The following is a 22,007-nucleotide window of genomic DNA, read 5'->3' on the forward strand; positions in this document are numbered from 1 at the left end:
AAATGGTAATACTAATTACTAATAACACAGACTTATTTTGAAATGTATGTCAAATTATTTTTAGCATAATATATACAGTACAGGCCAAAAGTTTGGACACACCTTCTCATTAAATGTGTTTTTTTTTTATTTTCATGACTATTTACATTGTAGATTGTCACTGAAGGCATCAAAACTATGAATGAACACATGTGGAGTTATGTACTTAACAGAAAAAGGTGAAATAACTGAAAGCATGTTTTATATTGTAGTTTCTTCAAAATAGCCACCCTTTGCTCTGATTACTTTTTCGCACACTCTTGGCATTCTCTCGATGAGCTTCAAGAGGTAGTCACCTGAAATGGTTTTCACTTCACAGGTGTGCTTGAAGTTCATTGAGAGAATGCCAAGAGTGTGCAAAGCAGTAATCAGAGCAAAGGGTGGCTATTTTGAAGAAACTAGAATATAAAACATGTTTTCAGTTATTTCACCTTTTTTGTTAAGTACATAACGCCACGTATGTTCATTCATAGTTTTGATGCCAATCTACAATGTAAATAGTCATGAAAATAAAGAAAATGCATTGAATGAGAAGAAGGTGTGTCCAAACTTTTGGCCTGCATATGCATCATCAACAATTATGCAAATTATATGATGACGTCACCTTGACCACGTCCCTAGCAACGCCCCGCCCGCTACATGTACATTTCAAGCGGTGGGTAAACTCTGCACTAGATGGAGCCCTCGTACCACTAGTGGGACACGTACCACAGTTTGATAATCCCTGTACAAGCCGTAAAATGACATGTACATTATCTTTAAAACCGGCCTGCACTTACACAGAGCCTGGGGATCATTATATAAATCTTTTTTTTAGGTGCCTAATGCCCGACACTCGAGGAATTTTAACACGTTTAATCAGCAAAATGGTGATATATACAGTATGTGCATGTGTGCATATACAGGTGCAGTGTATATGCACAGTAACAAGGAGCCAATTGGCTTGATCGCAAAATCCTGGAGGGACTGAATGATATGACTGCCTGTGGCCCACGATGGAAATGAGTTTGACACCTGCAGTGTATCGTGTCGTCCCTTGTGAAGATAGAGTATATTAAAGTAGCTGCGGAGTTGTTGTCGCTTTTGTGAGATACTGAATGCTTCCTTTGTGAGAGAGCGGACCCTTCACCTTTACTGTCACTCCAGTGTTTGTGCTTACTTCATGCTTTTTGGACATTTAACCCCGCCCACCTGTGATTTACCACTCTATCGCATTAACACTTTGCCCCGCTGCCTATCAGCCGTCTTTGCTTGCTTTACTGGCTGTTTTTCTCCAAGGTCCTCACGTGTGCTTCATGTCATGCTTTGTCCTCATCGTGTGCATCACCCTAAACGGTGGCCTTAAAATGTCAGCTGATGGGAGAGAAGGGGCGGGGGGGGAATTACGTTGAAAGCTGGCTGGAATGAAAAGACAGACCAAAAATAAGAGTCTTGCTGCTGTTTGTCTGAGGAATGTAAACCAGTGCGAGCAAGGCGTCTCGTGTCTCAGCATGCACACGCACACACAGGGCGTGATAACGCTGCACAGGCTCACTTTAAGGCTAAGGTCACCATAATTGGGATCTATTTGCTCTGAGGGTACTCCACGTGAATTTCATGTTTAATAATCTGCAGTTGCTCCTTTTAGGCTGCATGAACACCAATCTAATCAAAAATGACCTTTTTTTTTTTTTAAGCAGCGACTGCGTGAAATAGGGTGTGAGCTGGATGTGACGGCTACAGTTAGATCAAAGTGAGCTTACGGCAAATTAAGAGGCGTCGCATCACATGCTTTGCTGCAGTTTAGATGGGATCAAAAAGTGGTCACGCCGTGTGACAGTATGTGTGCGACGGTTGTCACTTGAAATGAGAGGTTTCGTCACGCCGACACAGGAGGAAAGGGAGATTCAGAAAGGAAGATGAGAGAGGCGGAAAACCTACTTTTCATTCAGCATTTATCTCTTTTGTCATCCCTGTAACAATAATTGTTTTGGACCTTGGGGTTCAGTTTGAGTATCTTCAGGATTGACTGATCAAGCACATATCTGAGTTATTGTGTAGAAATATGGGAAAACAACTACAAATGTGCGCTTCATTCATTTACAGCAGAGGTGGGACCAAGTCATTGCTTTGCAAGTCACAAGTAAGTCTCAAGTCTTTGCCCTCAAGTCTCGAGTCAAGTCCCGAGTCAAGACAGGCAAGTCCCGAGTCAAGTCCAAAGTCAAGACTGGAAAGTCTCAAGTCGAGTCCCAAGTCCTGCATTTTGAGTTTCGAGTCCTTTCAAGTCCTTTTAACCACAGACTAATATTTTTACACAGATTGTGTATGCTTTTAAAACGCGGTATTTATTTATTAAAACAAGTGCATTTGAAATTGCAGGAAAAAAAATAGTGCTGACATTGCAATTCATAATAGCACTATTAACCAGTCATTTTAATAGTTTAAACAATTTTAAACATTTAACTCATTCCTTTACAGAATAAACACATTTGCAAAAACAAACATTAACATACTATTGGTTGTATTTTATGAAAATAATATTACCACAGAGTGGAGAAGGAGCAAAGATCTTCAATATTTGTATATGAAAATCACAAATAAATCTTCTGGGGGAGGATGACGCCCCTACAGGGGTTTGGTTTACAAACTTTCAGCCCCACCTAAAACAAAATTCACCAGCCGCCACTGATTATGATGCATTCTCATTTTAGGCAAAATATAAGACAATACTTTCTTAACAGTATAATTGTAACCAGGAATAAGTCTTCAAGTAACAATATTCAAATACTAACATTGTTGGGTAAAACAGCATTTGGTTTTATTCTGAATGTAGTGAAACAAATTGGTGGTTTTAGCTGGTATAATAACTTTCAGGTGTTTATATATGTTTAAGTATTTGGCAGACGCTTTTATCCAAAGCGACATACATAAAAAAATACATACATAACAATCACTGTAAACTTGATCATTTAAGGGAATAATGTAATACAAAATATCAATACAAAGTGTCAAGACAGAATAAACTCTCTGCTGCTGCAGCAACAGAGATACAGTCTATAGGTCCCTAAGATATATAGATATCTAATGTATTCATACATTGTTTATGTAGGATATACGCATGTATATGTAACCTAATCATATTGTTTCTTCAATTTAAAAATAGCTTACCGTTTTTTCCCCCTTCTCTGGGATTATATTCCCAGTTTTGATCTCGGACATCTGGTCACTTATAGCGTATAAGAATATTATATTACTGTTTAGCAAACTATGAATAATAAAACTCGCCAAAACATGTGTCCGTTATCATAGCTACACGTATGACAAAAAAGCGCGTGAAAATCAATGGTATTCAGTGAGGTAAAATGAATTAAATGCGCTGACAGTTCATTGCTCCTGACAAATCAATTGCACTGAGTGGAGCGGATCACCACTCCAAGATGGCGGCCCCGCGTCTCGTCTGCGCCAGTAGGCAGTAGCGCTCGATGCTGCGTACCCTTAGAACATGTCTATGGTTATGACGTTAGCAGTGAGTTTACAGCCTCACTGATTTAACTACACAGCAAATAAAAGTCATGTTACTTAGCCAATAAACGTTAGCTTACATTCAAAACTTACCCTTCTTTGTGCAACTTCAAATGTCGAAGGAAGTTGGAAGTTGTTGGGTCTCCGTCTGTAATATTCCAACTGCGTGATTTGCATACGCAATTCGTTTTTTGTTGACCAAGTCGTAGTTTTTATACCCGAACGAAACCAACTTTGGCATAATTGTTTCTCTCTGCCGCATTGTTTGACAACTCATGTTCGGTGGTTGTCCTGCAATTTGATTGGATGAATGCTGTGGGATGAAAACAACGTATAACTAATTTGATTGGCTGTTGTACTGACAGCACACCAGCTGACAGGCAGCACACACGCTGATTGACAGACAGACACGTACAAAATGAAAGATACGGAGCGCTCCCAAATAACTTTTTAAGCTTTGGGTTTTGGGGAAAGTAGCAAGTCATGTCAAGTCAAAAGGCTCAAGTCCAAGTGAAGTCACAAGTCATTGATGTTAAAGTCTAAGTCGAGTTGCAAGTCTCTTTACATTTTGTCAAGTCGAGTCTAAAGTCATCAAATTCTTGACTCGAGTCTGACTCGAGTCCAAGTCATGTGACTCGAGTCCACACCTCTGATTTACAGTGTTACAAAAAAGATCAATTAGACTGATACATAATGTTGGATATAGAGAACATACAAACCCTTTATTTATTGAGTCAAAAATCATGAAGTTCAATGATTTGGTAAAGTTGCAAACAGCTAAAACTATGTACAAAGCAAACTATAACCTGCTACCCAAGAATGTACAACAATTCTTCTCAACTAAAGTGGAGAAATATAACCTTAAAACATTTGTATGCTCGTACAACACTAAAAACCTTTAGCATATCAGTATGTGAAATGAAACTATGTAATGGATTAAGTAAAGAAGTTAAACAATGTACTGATATGATCGAGTTTAAGAGGTTGTTCAAATTAATAGTGCTTACAAAGCACAAAGAAGAAGAATTATGAGAAATACCTTCAACCTCATTTGAAAATGGGATATTCTTCCTCTCAGTATGTTTATCATGACTGACTTAATTATCGATTACAAGAACTGCTGTATTAATCATTCACTGATGTAATTGTGTTACAAAAAAAAGACAAATGAACGTATGTATTTGTAGACACTCCGAAGTGGGGAAGGGGTAGGATTAAATAAGCTTTGCTTCTTCCTACTCCTTTTCGGACATGATGTAAAGAGAAACGATACGAAATTATACTGTGTGTGTTCATGTTCAAAATTTTAAAAAAAAGAAAGAAAAAGACATCTTGAAGCAAATGAGGCAAAAAAAGAGTGCAGTACTTGACAGCAGCCAGCAGAGGCACTGTTGTTTCATTCTTCGTTTCCCGTCTAAAAAAAAGAACTTGCTACTTGAAATGAGATTGGACCACTGCTATGGGAAGATGGGCTACATCCACAAAGACAAAAACTAACTTTAACTATCATTTCAGCCAAAATACCGCTGCTAAAGTCTGTATCAATTCAAGTATTTCAGGTGTGAAGCAGCGTCCATCTGCAGTGCAAAGGAGAAAGACCCAAAATATGTCAAATACACACACACAGGCACCACTGCGTATATTATGAAAGAATATACAATCTATGAGATAGAGAACAAGTTCAGAATTAATCAATAATACAATTATGAACAAGGAATTTATTAGATTGCTAAAATGCCTGGACTTGAGCAATAATAAACCTGTGTGCAGCTTTTTAAACACATAACAAAATGCTTGTTTCTCTTTGAGGAAACTTGATAGCTGTGGGGTTTTGTTGTTTGTTTTTATTGCTGCTGGTTGGACTTTGTTTTCATAAAAGTAATGCTTTGTTTTTGTCCTTGCTTTTAATTGGACAAAAGTTCATTTTTTTTTATCTCAGATTTTAAATTCGAAAAACAAATCAGCAGCGTCGTACAAAAAAGCTTTTATCAATTACGCCAAATAGCGAAAGTGAAACCGCTTGTATCAGGACATGATCTCGAGAAATTAATCCACGCCTTTATCTCAAATCGTTTAGACTACTGCAATGCCCTGTATGTAGGCATTAGCCAGGCCTCCCTCGCCCGCCAGCAGCTCGTGCAGAACTCTGCTGCTCGTCTGCTAACACAGACCCGCAGACGTGAGCACATCACCCCTATATTAGCGTCCCTTCACTGGCTCCCTGTGCGTTTCAGAATCAATTTTAAACTCCTTTTATTTGTTTTTAAATGTCTAAACAACCTCGCGCCAACATATCTCTCCGACCTCCTTCAGCCTTACTGCCCCACCCGATCCCTAAGATCAGCCGATCAGCTGCTACTGACGGTCCCGGACACAAGGCTGAAGCTTAGAGGTGACAGAGCTTTCGCCGCTGCTGCTCCCAAGCTCTGGAACGACCTACCTCTGAGTGTTAGACAAGCCTCCTCTCTTCCTGTTTTTAAAGCTCTCTTAAAAACATACTTTTATTCCATGGCTTTTAACACTGAGTGATATCCATCCTGCAATGGCGCCCCATAATACACCTGCTGTGAACCTGTTTTTATGTTTTTATATTTTATTTATTTATTTTTTATCGTGTTCTGTTTGTGTTGTGTTGTGTTTGCTCGGTTCTCGTATTATCTTTTAACCTGCCCATTTTACAGCACTTTGGCTACCCCTGTGGTAAATTTTAAATGTGCTTTATAAATAAAGTTGATTTGATTTGATTTGTAAGCCCTTAAGCAGCACAGTTACTGTATAAATATATATTTAGGAATTAAGTAGTTATCTTTATTGTTAGTTAGCACACGCTGTACTTAAAATATATCCAGCTGAATTACTGTGTTGCCCGTGCTATTATTTTACTGACAAATACACCACATGATGGCGGTGTTATCAATGAGTCGGATTGACTTGAAATGATTCAACAGCTCTACAGAACACCCACTGTGATTTTAGGATGTTCAGCCAAATCCCTACAATCTTTGGTACTTATCCTAAACAAAGCAAATGTGTGTAAGATTTGAGTACAGTTGGTTGGAAAAACATGACTGCTGTCAACTAAAACATGAAACTAATTATCCATTAGTCATTAACCATTTGTGTGATGATTATAAAACTATCTATTACAATATGCCAGCAAGTGTTTCATAGCATTTTGGCGGAAACCTGTAGAGGGCGCCACTTATGTACATTACGGCAATGTGGAAACATGATATAGATGATTCAAAGTGCTGTTCTAATTATTCCTGTCCTTCACCTCCAGATGAATACAAGATGAAGGGAGTGGAGGAGGTGAAGTACATGAGAGGGGAGGAAAACCGGGTAAACGCACGCAACCAGGAAAACCTGGTGAGACACACGCACACACACACACACACACACACACAGCATGACTTGTGATAAACCATAAGCTGCACTAAGACACTTCATCAGTCGTTGGCCTCCTCGTCCTGCACACACATTTATTTTCTCTCACACAACACACACACACACACACACACAAATGTGCAAGAGTGAAACCTATATTTTTAAGCCGTCCATGTACATACTGTTGCTGGGTTGCATATGACGTCACATCCGGCTCACGTCCGGCTCATTAAATATGCGTGGTGGTCATGCCAGCGTTTGTTCTCAATGAGTACTAGGCGCATAGTCTTTCTCGAAGAAAAATGCCTTATGATTGCGTTGTTTTCGGCTGTATGACCCGTTCAAAACGCAAAAAGGATCGTTTCTTCAGAGTTCCTCGAGAGGTAATCAAGAAGGGCGGAAGACTGCAAGATTTTATGAAACGACGATGAGAAAAGGAGCTCATACTCCAAACCAAGGGCGCAGAGCCGAATAATGCACAAGTTTGCAGTGATCACTTTAAGGTTTGTTTGAAATACTTCACATTTTTTCCACACTGCAAAAAGTCAGTGTTCAAAAACAAGAAAAAAAAATACAAAAATTATGTGTATTTCATTTGAACTCAGCAAAATTATCTGCCAATAGAACAAGAAAATCTGGCTTGTCAAGACTTTCCAAAACAAGTAAAATTAGCTAATCTCAATGAACCCAAAAATACCTTAAAATAAGTATAGTCTCACTAATAACAAGTGCACTTTTCTTGGTAGAAAAAAAAGAGAAATTTTTGCTCAATATGTTGAAAAATATTCTTAAATTAAGTAAATGCTAGTGCCATTATCTTGATATAATGATATGCGCTCGGCATTCCATTTCTTGAAACCAGCAAACTTATACTAAAAGCTAATTTATTGTTCTTAATGGAAAGGCAACAAGGCAACCGCTTGTTACTCTTGGGGTTTCCTTGCCGCTCAGGCAAATCATATTGTCTAAAAATGCATTTTTCCATCGATAACATGACATCATCGCGCCAAGTGTGTGCTTTTTCAGTCAATTAGTGCGCATATATACAGCCCGGCCCCCGGCCAAAACATTTTTAATTGTAATTTTGAGGAATTTATCTGAATGTGCATGAACTATTTCTGTTCAAAATTGTTTGAAATGTCAAATGTTTAAATATTAACTGTCAGTTTACTGTACTGTGCCAACTGTACTACTATATGAGTACGTATTTTCTATTGTTTCATTGAAAATAAAACAGCAAAGTCAATTTGGCTGTCATCTGTTTTAAATATGAGACATAATTGTGTCAAAATCATGATTTATTTTTTTCATGCTTGAAATAAGAAATTATTACTTTAAAAAACTAGTTATACTTGTGAGTGTTGATGACACAGCTCTGCAACAGTTGATATTCTAGTTTCAAGCATGTTTTACTCAATATAGGTCATAAAATCTCAGCAACAAGCTGTAATATCTTACTGAGATCATTTAGGACCAAAACCCTTAAAATAAGTAAAAGACTCTAAAATAAAATCTGCTTAGTGAGAAGAATTATCTTATTAGACAGAAAATAAGCAAATATCACCCTTATTTGAGATATTTAATCTTACTTAGATTTCAGTTTATGCAGTGCACGAGTGTTTTGTAACGCACCCACTGGGCATGTCTAAATAATAGAAGGCAAATGTGAGCAAAACCTAAAAGAGTTAAGTTATTACCAAAAGCAGCAATCATATATGGATCTTTCAGCACATACACAAAGTTGACATCTAGTTTTTGATGAAGAGGATGAAAAACACACATACTCATAAACAGCGTGAACAACAACAACAAACATGGCAGTAGATGCGAAGTTAAATCATAAAATGCAACCTTACCTCGAGAAAAACGATGCATATTTGTCCGGGAAAGGCTCCTTGACCCAGCCACACAAAGAAGTTGTAGACTTCCATACTTTTCCAAGTTTTCATCTGTTTTGTCGTGTAGAATGGTGTCGGACCCCGACTTAAACAAGTTGAAAAACTTATTCGGGTGTTACCATTTAGTGGTCAATTGTATGGAATATGTACTTCACTGGGCAACCTGCTAATAAAAGTCTCAATCAATCAATCAAAGTCTGGAGCACCAGAGAGTTCGACATTTCTGGCAACATGACCTACGAATAATCCTCGATATCACTCGACAAATCTTTTTTGATAAAGTATAGGGATCTATTACATTGCATAGTTTGATTTTCTTGCTCGTATCTGCTTTTTGCAGGAAAATGTAGGCCTCTTGCACACTCCGTTCGCACGGTGCTTGCTGCACAACAGCCATCTTTATGATTGGTTGACCACTGCTTTTTTCCCACATCTGGGAAGAAGTCACGTGTCGGAATACAAACCATACACTCATGGGTCTTTTCGTTAGGTCTGTCTGATCAGGTACTGTACGTGTTCATGTAACATGTTTATTATCGTGGTTGTAGCGGAGGTAGGCCTGCTTACTGTCCTGCTCAGCTTCTAAACATGAACTAATGTACTGTAAGTATAAACCATAGCCAAATCGAAGCGGAGGCTGTTTTAAATCAGTGCAGCTTCACAACATACACTGTACGCATAATACAGCTCAGGCAGATACAATTTTTTCATATTTAAAATGTGTTCAATACAAACAAAAACTACACACTGACAGGCCTCAACATTAGGTACCCCTGCAATGGGCCAGTACAATAATTCCATTAAATATGTTTTTACAAAGATTATATTGTTCAGTTTTGAGTGACACTATTGGAGAGGTATTAATTTAAAAATGTGTCATTATTGTGCTTGTAGCTCTATTTAATTAACTCATTATTTTTGGGAAAGTAGATATTTTAAACAGCATTTTTTAAATAAACTGTCTAGTAGTACTACAATGCTTGTATAATGTACACCAGGGGTGGGCAATTAATTTTTACCGGGGGCCGCATGAGCAACCCGAGCACTGCTGGAGGGCCACACCGACAATATTTCAATTAAATTTTGCACAAATTATTTTTGATATACCGTAAGATCGATAATAATAATAATAATAATATTTTCATTTAACCTAACTTATCTTTATACAAAAGCAGATGGCTTTTGATGGTTTTATTTTTAACACTTTCTTACACAACACTTCCTGATGTATATTACAATACAAAAATTTCAATTTCTGTCACTTCATCCTGCATCCTCTTTGTTGTGAACGTAGCACGTCTGTAAGGTGATTGGCGAAGAAGGAGGAAGCGTTGCCGTTGCGGAAATGAGGAGTGAGGATTGGTTTTCCTTTTGGAAAGAACGAGATAAGTTGAGCTGTGTTAGTATAGCATGCTCAATAAAAGTTTAAAAAGAGCGTCAGACTTGGTGTGCACTTCTTCTGGACGCTACAATTGATGTCACAAGTGGGATGAAATGCCTCCCAGTTCGCCTTGCCATCAAACCTGGGAGTCTTCATTGAGGGCGGAATTCCCCCCGTGGCAAGCAGCGTGGCTGCACCTGTAAACGCTGCCTCTCTCTCTCTCTCTCTCTCTCTCTCTCTCTCTCTCTCTCTCTCTCTCTCTCTCTCTCTCTCTCTCTCTCTCTCTCTCTGTCTGTCTCTCTCTTTGCGGCGAGCTCCTCACGTGGCACGTACCTCCCGATGACGTAGCACACAAGCAGTGCAGTATGCGCAAAGTTTTACTTCTGACAGCAATTGTAGCGTCCAGAAGAAGTGCACAGCAAGTCTGACGCAATTTTTAAACTTTTATTGAGCAAGCTATACTAACACAGCTCAACATATCTCGTTCCTTCCACACGCACGTCTCCTCACTTCTCATTTACACAACTCAAGAAGACAACATCTACTTCAGCAGGTCGTTACACTATATTCTTTAAACACAGAAACATGTGTACCACAAATAAGCACACGGCTTTACCTTTACTTGGCAGTCCATGTCTTTTTTTAAACACGCCATTCGCCATCAACTTTTCTCTTTTTAGCGTCTCGGGGATAACCGGGCAAATTGTCGCTGTGCGCCTTCCCTCACAGGACATACGCACATATAACACTTTTCAAAATAAAAGCAGCACAGTTGTATTGCACGCACGACAAAGATGTTTTTTTAAATGTATTTTGTATTTGTGATTGCCGCTGCGCGCACGAGCATACGTCCACACGGAAGTAATACAAATAACGCTTTTCAAAACAAAAGCAGCACCGTTGTATTGCACACTCGAAATAGATACTTTTTAAAATTTATTTTGTAATTTATAATTGGCCTCACGCGGGCCGGACAGGGACGTACAAAGGGCCGGATGCGGCCCGCGGGCCGCAGAATGCCCAGGTCTGATGTACACTGAACAAAAATATAAACGCAACACTTTTGTTTTTGCTCTCATTTATCATGAGTTGAACTCAAAGATCTAAAACTTTTACTGTATACACAAAATACCTATTCCTCTCAAATATTGTTGACAAATCTGTCTAAATCTGTGTTAGTGAGCATTTTTTTATTTGTTAAGATAATCCTTCCCACCGTACAGGTGTGGCATATCAAGATGCTGATTAAACAGCATTATTATTGCACAGGTTTCTTAGGTTGCCCACATCAAAAGACCACTATGAAGTGTGCAGTTAGCTTTATTTGGGGTGTGGGGGGTGTCAGAAAAGCAGTCAGTATCTGGTGTGATCACCAATTGCCTCACGCAGTGCAACGCATCTCCTTCGCAGAGAGTTGATCAGGTTCTCAATTGTAGCCTGTGGAATGTTGGTCCACTCCTCAATGGCTGTGCCAAGGTTTGTGTATATAATATATACTTTATACTTTTGTATATATAGTAAAAGTTTTAGATCTTTGAGTTCAACTTATGAAAAATGTGAGAAAAAAAAAAAGTGTTTATATTTTTGTTCATAATGTATTCCTTTTATATGTCCAATATTTACACATCAAACATAACATACAAAAAATGTCAGCCAAAAGTTTGATTTCTGACTGATTAATTAGGATTATTGTCTTCATTATAGATTTTTTTGTAATGGCTGTTGCGGGTAACAATTCATGAATCTGAAATATGACACCTTATGAACACATAAAAATGGCAAAATATTGTAACACAGCAGCCTTGAAATGTGTTGTGTGTCATATTGTTAAAATGCCTATGAATAATAAACCAGTAACACAATAATACGATGTAGGCATGTGGCCACAGCAGCAAGTACTAGAATCCATTTAAAGGATTTTTCTGTATTTATGTGACATAATAACACCTGTTGATGTGTGTTTCAGGAAAAAAGTAACGTGCAACACAGGGGCAAGCAGCAGCAGCAGCAGAATGAAACGGCAAACATTAAATCAAAGTAAGTGTCCAGAAAACACTGTCAGAATAATGTCATAATGTACAGTATGTTTATCATTGTGGTTGCAGTTTGCCGTGAATCATACTGAGAGCCCTTTTCTAATATATTGAGCCTTTGATATACAGATACATCTCCAAACATTTGTTATGAAAGTATTGACTATTTTTGGTCACTCGTTTCAGAAAGTGAAACCCATATTACATGGATTCATTACACACAGAGCGAAATATTTAATATCTTTATTTCTTGCAGGTTTGATAATTATAACGTGCAGATAATTAAAAACCCGGAATCCTGTGTCTCAGAAAATCAAAAAATATGTTTATTTTAATGCACTCACTAGGCTGCTTTTGCATGAATTACTGCCTAACAATGGGGGGTGGCATGGATGCTCAGGTGTAAAAGAAGCTCAGGTTGGGTCTGGTGGCTCTAAACTTTGTATGTACAGATACCTCATGGGTTCAGGTCAGGTGACTTAGCAATCAAGCACAGTAACATCATGGGCATTGAAGCAGCTTGTGGTACATTTGGCCGTGTGGGCAGGTGCCAAGTCCTGCTGGGAAATTAAATCCGCATCTCCATCAAGCTTGTCAGCAGAAGAAAGCATGAAGTGCCGTAGAATTTCCTGGTAGATGATCTGCGTTGATTGTGGACTTAAGAAAACACATCGGAAGACATGGCAGTCAGTGAGTTTTCATGTACTAAATTAGTCTGATTTCTCAAATAGTTCTGTATCTTCTATTTTAACATCCTACATGTTAAGTCCCAGTTTCTTTGTTTTATCACTAGGGGGGATTGTTGTTATTTCAGCTTGTTTAGCTATGTGGTAATGTAAATATGTAAAAAGTTATTTGTATTCAAGTATTCAAGCTCAGGATCAAACCGATAACTACAACATTTCCACAGCTATTAGGTGCTGTTGGTAATGTTTTAATACGTTTAAATGACACTTGTGGTCGTAATGATCATCAGAGATAAACAAAAATATTTGACTATTGTAAATATAAACTACGCAGTACATTATGTTTATTTGCTGGTTTACATGCCTATGACTTTGTCTAAATTGTTGTATTTGGAAGTTTAAATTTTACGTCACTAAAGTATGAATAAAGATGATTTGAAATGAATAAGATCAAGGCAAAGATGCTTCATGTGATCTACTACTAATCTTTATTATTGTTATCTACTGACTAACAAAACACACATTATATTTCACTCTATTAATGTAATTGTCTATACAAAAATGTTGGTGTTAGAATACGGCTGTTTATAGGTTACTCTCCACGGCTGGCGTCATGTCACGAATTTAAAGTGAAACTTTCTTTTTTTTTTTGCTGCATTAGCGAGTGTACCTCTGTGATCACAGCGCCGCTAAAAATAGTTCCTTGGTGTTAGCTCTAATAACAGGGATGTCAAAGTGGTTTTCATTGAGGGCCACACCGCAGTCATGGCTGCCCTCAGAGGGCCGCTTGTAACATTAATAATTAATGGTTTTGCCTATATATTTGATTATTTTACTTTTTTTTTTAACGTGCCGTGTAAAAAAAATCTGTGGACTTTACCACTGTTTTTTACGGAAAAAACTGGCAGCTTAGTTGCCAAACTTTTACTGTAAAATATTTGGTGTTTTTTTTTTATTAATGTTTTTTTTTTTTTACAACATATTACTGTAAATAGAAAAAAATATATATTTTATTTTGGCAATTCAGCTGCCAGTTTTTTACCATAATAAAATGTAGTACCGTTATTCCATTTACAGTAATACACCGTAAAAAAACATCAACTGTGGATTTTACGGTAAAAAAACCCAAAATGACAGCTCAGTCGACAGAATTTTACTGTAGAAAAAAACAAACCTTGGTTGTTTTTTTTCAACTTACAGTAACATGCTGTAAAAACCTCCGTAAATTTTACAGTAAAATCTATTGGTCACTTTTATAGTGTACAATTTAATAGATAACTTGCTTCGAAATCATAAGTTAAGCAGATGTTTAAGTATTTATTTGAATTTTTAGTAGAATATTTAGATCGTTTAATATTTGTTGCAATATTGGACTTTATTTTGTTTTTCTGTCAAATTGGGGGGAAAAAATACCTTTAGTAAGACTATAAGAAAGTCGACAAAATATAAGGTATTTTATTGACACATTATTTCCAGGCTTCTGCGGGCCATATACAATGACAAGGAGGGCCAGATCTGGCCCCCGGGCCTTGAGTTTGACACCTGTGTCTTATAATAACAATATCGCAAATACTTGACTACTGCTTAGGTCACAAGATAGAAGTGGAGTACTCTTGGCAGTTTTTGGATGTTTTTATAGGCGGAATAGATGTATCCCATTGTCTTTATTGTTAGCCATCTAGTACGAGCCGGGTTTTACAATTCAAAATACACAAAAAAGAGAAAAACATTTGTTCTGGTCTCGTACAGGAATTGAGAATGATAAGAAACATTTAAAAAGAGTACAGTTCCTCTTTAAAGTGTCTTCTTGGGACACTTATCATATGGGTGGATTTTTTCATATTATACACTTTAGAAATATTGACCTTTTTCAGCTTCTTTATCTTGAAATTGTATGCTACCCCGCACCTCCCGGCTTGTTCTTTGCATGTGAATAATGTATTAAAGAGCGGCGTGTCGGTCTTCCACAGAGATCTTAATCCGATCTTTAAAAAGTCAAACACTATCAGATTCAGGTCCTCCATGTGTTGTAGAAATCTTAAACGCCTACTGAAATGAGAAATTCTTATTTAAACGGGGATAGCAGGTCGATTCTATGTGTCACACTTGATAATTTCGCGATATTGCCATATTTTTGATGAAAGGATTTAGTAGAGAACATCGACGATAAAGTTCGCAACTTTTGGTCGCTGATAAAAAAAGCCTTGCCTGTACCAGAAGTAGCGTGAGGTCACAGGTTGTGGAGCTCCTCACATCTGCACATTGTTTACAATCATGGCCACCAGCAGCGAGAGCGATTCGGACCGAGAAAGCGACGATTTCCCCATTAATTTGAGCGAGGATGAAAGATTCGTGGATGAGGAAAGTGAGAGTGAAGGATTAGAGGGCAGTGGAAGCGATTCAGATAGGGAAGATGCTGTGAGAGGCGGGTGGGACCTGATATTCAGCTGTGAATGACTAAAACAGTAAATAAACACAAGACATACCGTATTTTCCGCACCATAAGCCGCCCCGTGTTGTAAGCCGCACCTTCAATGAATGGCATATTTCAAAACTTTGTTTACCTATTAGCCGCCCCGTGTTATTAGCCGCACCTACGCTACGCTAAAGGGAATGTCAAAAAAACAGTCAGATAGGTCAGTCAAACTTTAATAATATATTACAAACCAGCGTTGTAACAACTCTGTTCACTCCCAAAATGTAATGTGCAATCACAAAAATAGTAACACTCAAAATAGTGCAGAGCAATAGCAACATCAATAACTTAAGGTTGCTCATACGTTAGTGTCACACAACACACAAAATAAACATTTAAAGCTCACTTTCTGAAGTTATTACTCATCCACAAATCCCTCGAATTATTCTTCTTCGGTGTGCTTCACTTGTTTTTTGACACCATCTGTGATGTGGACGCGCATGCAGTCATAGATCAACAGGGACGGAGCTACGTGAAAAAAGTCACCCGGTCTCTTCGCTCATTTTTTCTTCATCCATCCATCCCTTCGAGTTAGCTTTTATGATGATGCCGGCTGGAAAGTTCCTTTTGGCAAGGTCTTCCTTTTGAATATCACCGTGGGTGGAAGTTTCTGGCCGTTAGCATGGCAAGCTAGAACCACAGTGAAGGACGACTTCTCATTCCCTGTGGTGCGAATATTCACCGTACATGTTCCCGTTGTATCCACAGTGCGGTTCACATGAATATCAAAAGTCAGTGGAACCTTGTACGCATGTCTCTTAGTAGGAGCCATTTTGTGGTCTTTACAGAAACACACAAATGAAATGAAACGTAATATCCGCGCGCTTCTTCTTCTACGGGGGCGGGTGCTCACCTTGGCGGTTGCTTACAGTAGAAGAAGAAGCGCTTCCTCTTCTATGGGGGCGGTTGCTTACCGTAGAAGAAGAAGCGCTTCCTCTTTTACGGGGAAAAAAGATGGCGGCTGTTTACCGTAGTTGCGAGACCTAAACTTTATGAAAATAAATATTAATATTAATCCATATATAAGGCGCACCGGGTTATTAGCCGCACTGTCAGCTTTTGAGAAAAATTGTAGTTTTTGGGTGCGGCTTATGGTGCGGAAAATACGGTATATATACTCTATTAGCCACAACACAACCAGGCTTATATTTAATGTGCCACATAACAAACACCTCCCCCCTCCCGTCCATATAACCCGCCAATACAAATCAAACACCCGCACAACACACTCAATCCCACAGCCCAAAGTACCGTTCACTTCCGCAAAGTTCATACAGCACATATATTTCCCCAAAGTTACGTACGTGACATGCACATAGCGGCACGCACGTACGGGCAAGCGATCAAATGTTTGGAAGCCGCAGCTGCGTACTCACGGTAGCGCGTCTCCAACTCAAAGTCCTCCTGGTAAGAGTCTCTGTTGTCCCAGTTCTCTACGTGTTTGTGTTGCTGCAGCCGGCCGCTAATACACCGCTTCCCACCTACAGCTTTCTTCTTTGCTGTCTTCATTGTTCATTAAACAAATTGCAAAAGATTCACCAACACAGATGTCCAGAATACTGTGGAATTTTGCGATGAAAACAGACGACTTAATAGCTGGCCACAATGGTGTCCCAAAATGTCCGCTACAATCCGTGACGTCACGCGCAGGCGTCATCATAACGAGACGTATTCAGCAGGATATTTCGCGGAAAATTTAAAATTGCACTTTACTAATCTAACCCGGCCGTATTGGCATGTGTTGCAATGTTAAGATTTCATCATTGATTTATAAACTATCAGACTGCGTGGTCAGTAGTAGTGGGTTTCAGTAGGCCTTTAATTCTTTGAGAAATCTACTCATTTAGTGCATCGAAACAAACTGACTAAAAGCCTCTCCACTCTTGTTACAGACTGCCGCACCTCCATTTTATGAATTACTTTTATGTGAAAGAGGACTTTGGACCTCTGAGTCCAGATAGGACGCTACTCAATTTATCGAACAAACTAATCGATAGATTACTCGGTTACTAAAATAATCGATCGCTCCAGCCTACAGACGTTGTCTCTGGTTTAGTAGTGGCTTGACGTGAGAAATGTGACATTTTGCAGTGACTCTTGTGACTTCAGCCTTCGTCCACTCTTAGAATTCTTGAATGGATTTTGCTTGACAATCCTCTCAAGGCTGCAGTTATCACTTTTTGTCGGTGCACCTCTTTCCTTTCAAACTTTTTCTTTCCTCTCAACTTTTCTATGAATATGCTTGGTTACACCACTCTTCTTCAGCAATATCTTTAGTGGCTTACCCGTCTTGTGGAGGGGCCCAACGACTGACAAGTGTGCAGTCTTCCCCATGATTGCGTAACCTACTGACCCAGACTGAGAGACCATTGATGAAAACCTTTGCCGGTTCTGAGTTCATCAGCTATTTCGGGTGTGACACTATGACTCTCCAATAGGGTTGTGGTGGGATCTTCCGAGATTAAAATCAGCAATTTTTTTTAATTTAAGAAAAAAGCTGTTTTGCGGGTAGAGGACAGAAGAACTACTAGCAGCCTAAAAGACCAAACCACGCAACATGGAAGTGGAGAGGAAACGCACACTACAAACTGGCTTAGTCTTCACCCGCCAAAGATGCTCTGTTTTTTTTTCCCCAAACGAAAGCAGCCATGACTGCCATCACACAGGTCAGTCATGGACGCCAAGATGCGATAGAACAGCCCTTTGGATATATTGGCATGTTACCTCAAGCAGCTATAGGCATTTTTTTTTTTTTCCAATTACACTTACCATTTTTAATTTTAGTTTCAATTTGGGAAAAGAAGCTCAACAGTGTAGAAAATGCATGCAAAGCCATACAATATTTCCAAATGCACCTGCATGGTTTGTGACTCACAACAATTTTAAAAAGTCTGTTTGTCCAGTCATTTATTTTGTCAATGCAGTTTTGTCAAAAGCTGGTATTGTCTCCTGAGCTGAGTGTATTGACACACTCCGACTTTCCAGTATTCAACTTTTTTTTATTTTTTTTAACAATTTTCAAATTTAATGAGACACTGCATTATGATATTTTTGAATCTTAATCCTTACACCTGCAAGAAATGAAGGCTTGAAATATTTCACTCTATGTAATGAAGCTATAATATATAGGGCAGGGGTGACAAACTCATTTTGATTAAGGGCCATATTGCAATTACAGTATGGCTGCCCTCAAATGTATAACAGCCTTGTTACACAATTTGCATAGACAACTGTTTTTGATTATTATATTTTTGAATAACAGATTGATGGATAACTTGTCAAGGTGACGGGGAGATATTTAAGTATTCAATTTTGATGCTTTGAACATCTTGTTGCATGCACAGATTAAAGTGTAGAACACGTTGTATTGCTTGCAGGATTTTTTTTTCTGTCAAACGAAACAACAATTGTAATTTAGCCAGAAAGTGCTTTATTAATTCCGATGTTTTACAGGCCACGTTAAATGATGTGGGTGCCACATGAAATAATGTGGCTGGACCACATTAAATGCCACATAAAATGATGTGTTGGGCAAAATTCAATGATCTGGCTGGCCATATTAAATAACGTGGGGGCCTCTTTAAATTATATGGCAGACAATATTAAATGCCACATAAAATAACGTGAGTGGCACCTAAAATGAGGTGGTGGACCACATTAAATGAGAGCTGGAGGACCACATTTAATGCCACAAAATATATGATGTAGCAGGCCACTATAAATGAATTGGGTGCCATATTAAATGACAAGGCAGACCAAATTAAATGCCTCAAAAAATGACATGTGTAGCACCTAAAATGACCTGGTTGACATTAAATGAGAGCTGGTGGACAATGTTAAATTCCACGTGAAATGGATTCCTTATTAAATGATGTGGATGCCACATGAAATTATGTGGGTGCCACATTTAATTATATGGCAGGCAATTATAAATGCCACATAAAATGATGTGAGTGGCACCTAAAATGAGGTGGTGGACCAAATTAAATGAGAGCTGGTGGACCACAATAAATGATGTGGCAGACCATATTAAATGCCACAAAAATTGTAGTGGGTGGCACCAAAAATTAGGTGGTGGACCACATTAAATGAAAACTGGTGGAGTATGTTAAATGCCAAGTAAATGTTGGGCCACATTAAACTATGTGGCGGGCTACATTAAATGAAATGGCACACCATATCAAATACCATGTAAAATAATGTGTGGCACCTAAAATGATGTGGTAGGCCAACTAAATGAGGGCTGTTAGACCACTTTAAATGCCACGTAAAATGTTGTCGGGCCACATTAAATGATATGGCAGACCATATCAAATGCCAAATAAAAAAAAAAAGTTGGCACTTAAAATGACTTGACCTGGAGGACCACATTTAATGCCACATAATATTTGATGTGGCAGGCCACATCAATGACGTGGATGCCACACAAATTGAATGGCAGAGCATATTAAATGCCACATAAAATGACATGGATGGCACCTAAAATGATGTGGTGGACCACATGAAATGAGAGCTGGGGGACCATGTTAAATGCCACGTAAAATGTTGTCGGGCCACATTAAATGATGTGGCGAGCCGCATTAAATAACATATATTAAATGCCACATAAAATAATGTGGGTGGCACCTAAAATGACGTGGTGAACCATGTGAAATGCCACGTGAAAAGTTGTCGGGCCACATTAAATGATATGGCAAACTATATTAAATGACACATAAAATAATGTGCAAAAATAATAGCATTAGTGGCACCTCAAATGACGTAATAGACCACATTAAATGAAAGCTGGGGACGCATAAAATGTTGTCGGCCACATTATATGACTTGGGTGTTACATCAAATGTCATGGGCATAAGACGTGGGTGACCACATTTAATGACAGCTGGAGGACCACATTTAATGCCACATAATATATGATGCGGCAGGCCACTTTAAATGAAATGGATGCCACACAGATTGAACGGCATACCATATTAAATGCCAAATAAATGAATGGGGGTGGCACCTAAAATGACTTGGTTGACAACATTAAATGCCACATAAAATATTGTCGGGCCACTTTAAAAACGAAGTGGCAGGCCAGATCTGAGTTTGACACCTATGATATACTGACACAAAATATCATAATAGTCACATATTTTTCGATGTACCTGTTCTAATATCTTAATAGAGTGTGTAGGTGTACCTAATGTTGTGGCTTATGAAGATTTGTTAGACAGATACCAAAATTCCTTCCGGGGTTGAGGAGTTCTCACACTGCAGTGAGGATTTGTCAGTATGCGTGTGCGTGTGCGTGTGCGTGTGTGTGTGCGTGTGCGTGTGCGTGTGCGTGTGTGTGTGTGTGTGTGTGTGTGTGTGTGTGTGTGTGTGTAAGGAAAGACTGGGGGGTGTGGGAAGTTGTAATGGAAAATTCTCATGATGTATTTGTTGCCTACCTCCTCCTCCTCGTCTCCATCCTCCAACTTCCTCCCTCCCTCCCTCGGCCAGTATTCACTCGTCAGAGAGCCAGCAGGAATTCTTCAGAATGCTGGATGAGAAGATTGAGAAGGTGAGGGAGGCGAGGTTGTTTGTTTTCTTATGATTTATAGAAAGGCGGCTGGTTGTGATTTGCAGTATTTTCGTGAAAGGGCATTGGATCGCGCCTCTGAGCGCTAAAAGAAACAACGGGTCCTTAATGTTTGAAAAGACGCGGTCAAGTGGTCATTGATAAAATTAAAAAGTAACACACATAAAAAAAAGACACTAGTTTCCCAAAAAGTCACGCCGTAATTCATTGAATGTGTCAACTTAAGATAAACGCAACACACTATTGCTAGCTTTTTTTCAAATGTGACCTCCAGTCCTGTAGGTGGCAGTAAAACACTTTACAAAGTGGCGACTTCCACACACACTGCAAGCATTTTTAACTGCAGCGCCATCTGCTGGTATTGTAAATACATTCCTCAAACTGCACCAAAAATGTAATTTAGGAGTACACTCGCACCACGTAATCAACTGGGTAATAAACCGAAAGCTTCAAAGTAATCCATACAGTCAAAGCCATCTGGTGCACACTGTACACGTGCCATGTAATTAGTAGGATGGCTCCTCCAATTATTAATAATAATAGGCGCCACCTTGCGTAATTGAAGTGAATAAATTGACTCAAAATAATCCACAAAGCCAAAGCACAGTACGCTCGCTCATACAAAACCCAAAACCAGTGAAGTTGGCAGGTTGTGTAAATGGTAAATAAAAACACAATACAATGATTTGCAAATCCTTTTCAACCTATATTCAATTGAATAGACTGCAAAGACAAGATACTTAACGTTCGAACAGGTAAACTTTGTTGGTTTTTTTGCAAATATTAGCTGATTTGGAGTTTGATGCCTGCAATATGTTTGAAGTGGCACAAGGGGCAAAAAAGACTGAGAAAGTTGAGGAATGCTCATCAAACACTTATTTGAAACATCCCACAGGTGAACAGGCCAATTAGGAACAGGTGGGTGCCATGATTGGGTATAAAAGCAGCTTCCATGAAATGCTCAGTCATTCACGAACAAGGATGGAGCGAGGGTCACCACTTTGTGAACAAATGCGTGAGCAAATTGTCGAACAGTTTAG

At 38.8% G+C, this 22,007-nt stretch overlaps 1 protein-coding gene across 2 annotated transcripts in view; it reads left to right on the forward strand.

Annotated features, from left to right (window-relative positions):
• The window catches only part of zgc:92140 (uncharacterized protein LOC447854 homolog), a 70,580-nt gene that overhangs the window by 43,618 nt on the left and 4,955 nt on the right, over positions 1–22,007 (forward strand). Inside the window, exons 3-5 of one of the 2 annotated variants that reach the window (XM_062038612.1) lie at positions 6,824–6,909; positions 12,173–12,243; positions 20,889–20,949. In XM_062038612.1, coding sequence (XP_061894596.1) covers positions 6,824–6,909; positions 12,173–12,243; positions 20,889–20,949 — 218 coding nt within the window. The remainder of the gene's footprint in view (positions 1–6,823; positions 6,910–12,172; positions 12,244–20,888; positions 20,950–22,007) is intronic. The other variant, XM_062038613.1, reaches the window with a different exon arrangement.

This window comes from Entelurus aequoreus, linkage group LG27 (genome assembly GCF_033978785.1).
Source record: "Entelurus aequoreus isolate RoL-2023_Sb linkage group LG27, RoL_Eaeq_v1.1, whole genome shotgun sequence".
NCBI lineage: Eukaryota > Metazoa > Chordata > Actinopteri > Syngnathiformes > Syngnathidae > Entelurus > Entelurus aequoreus.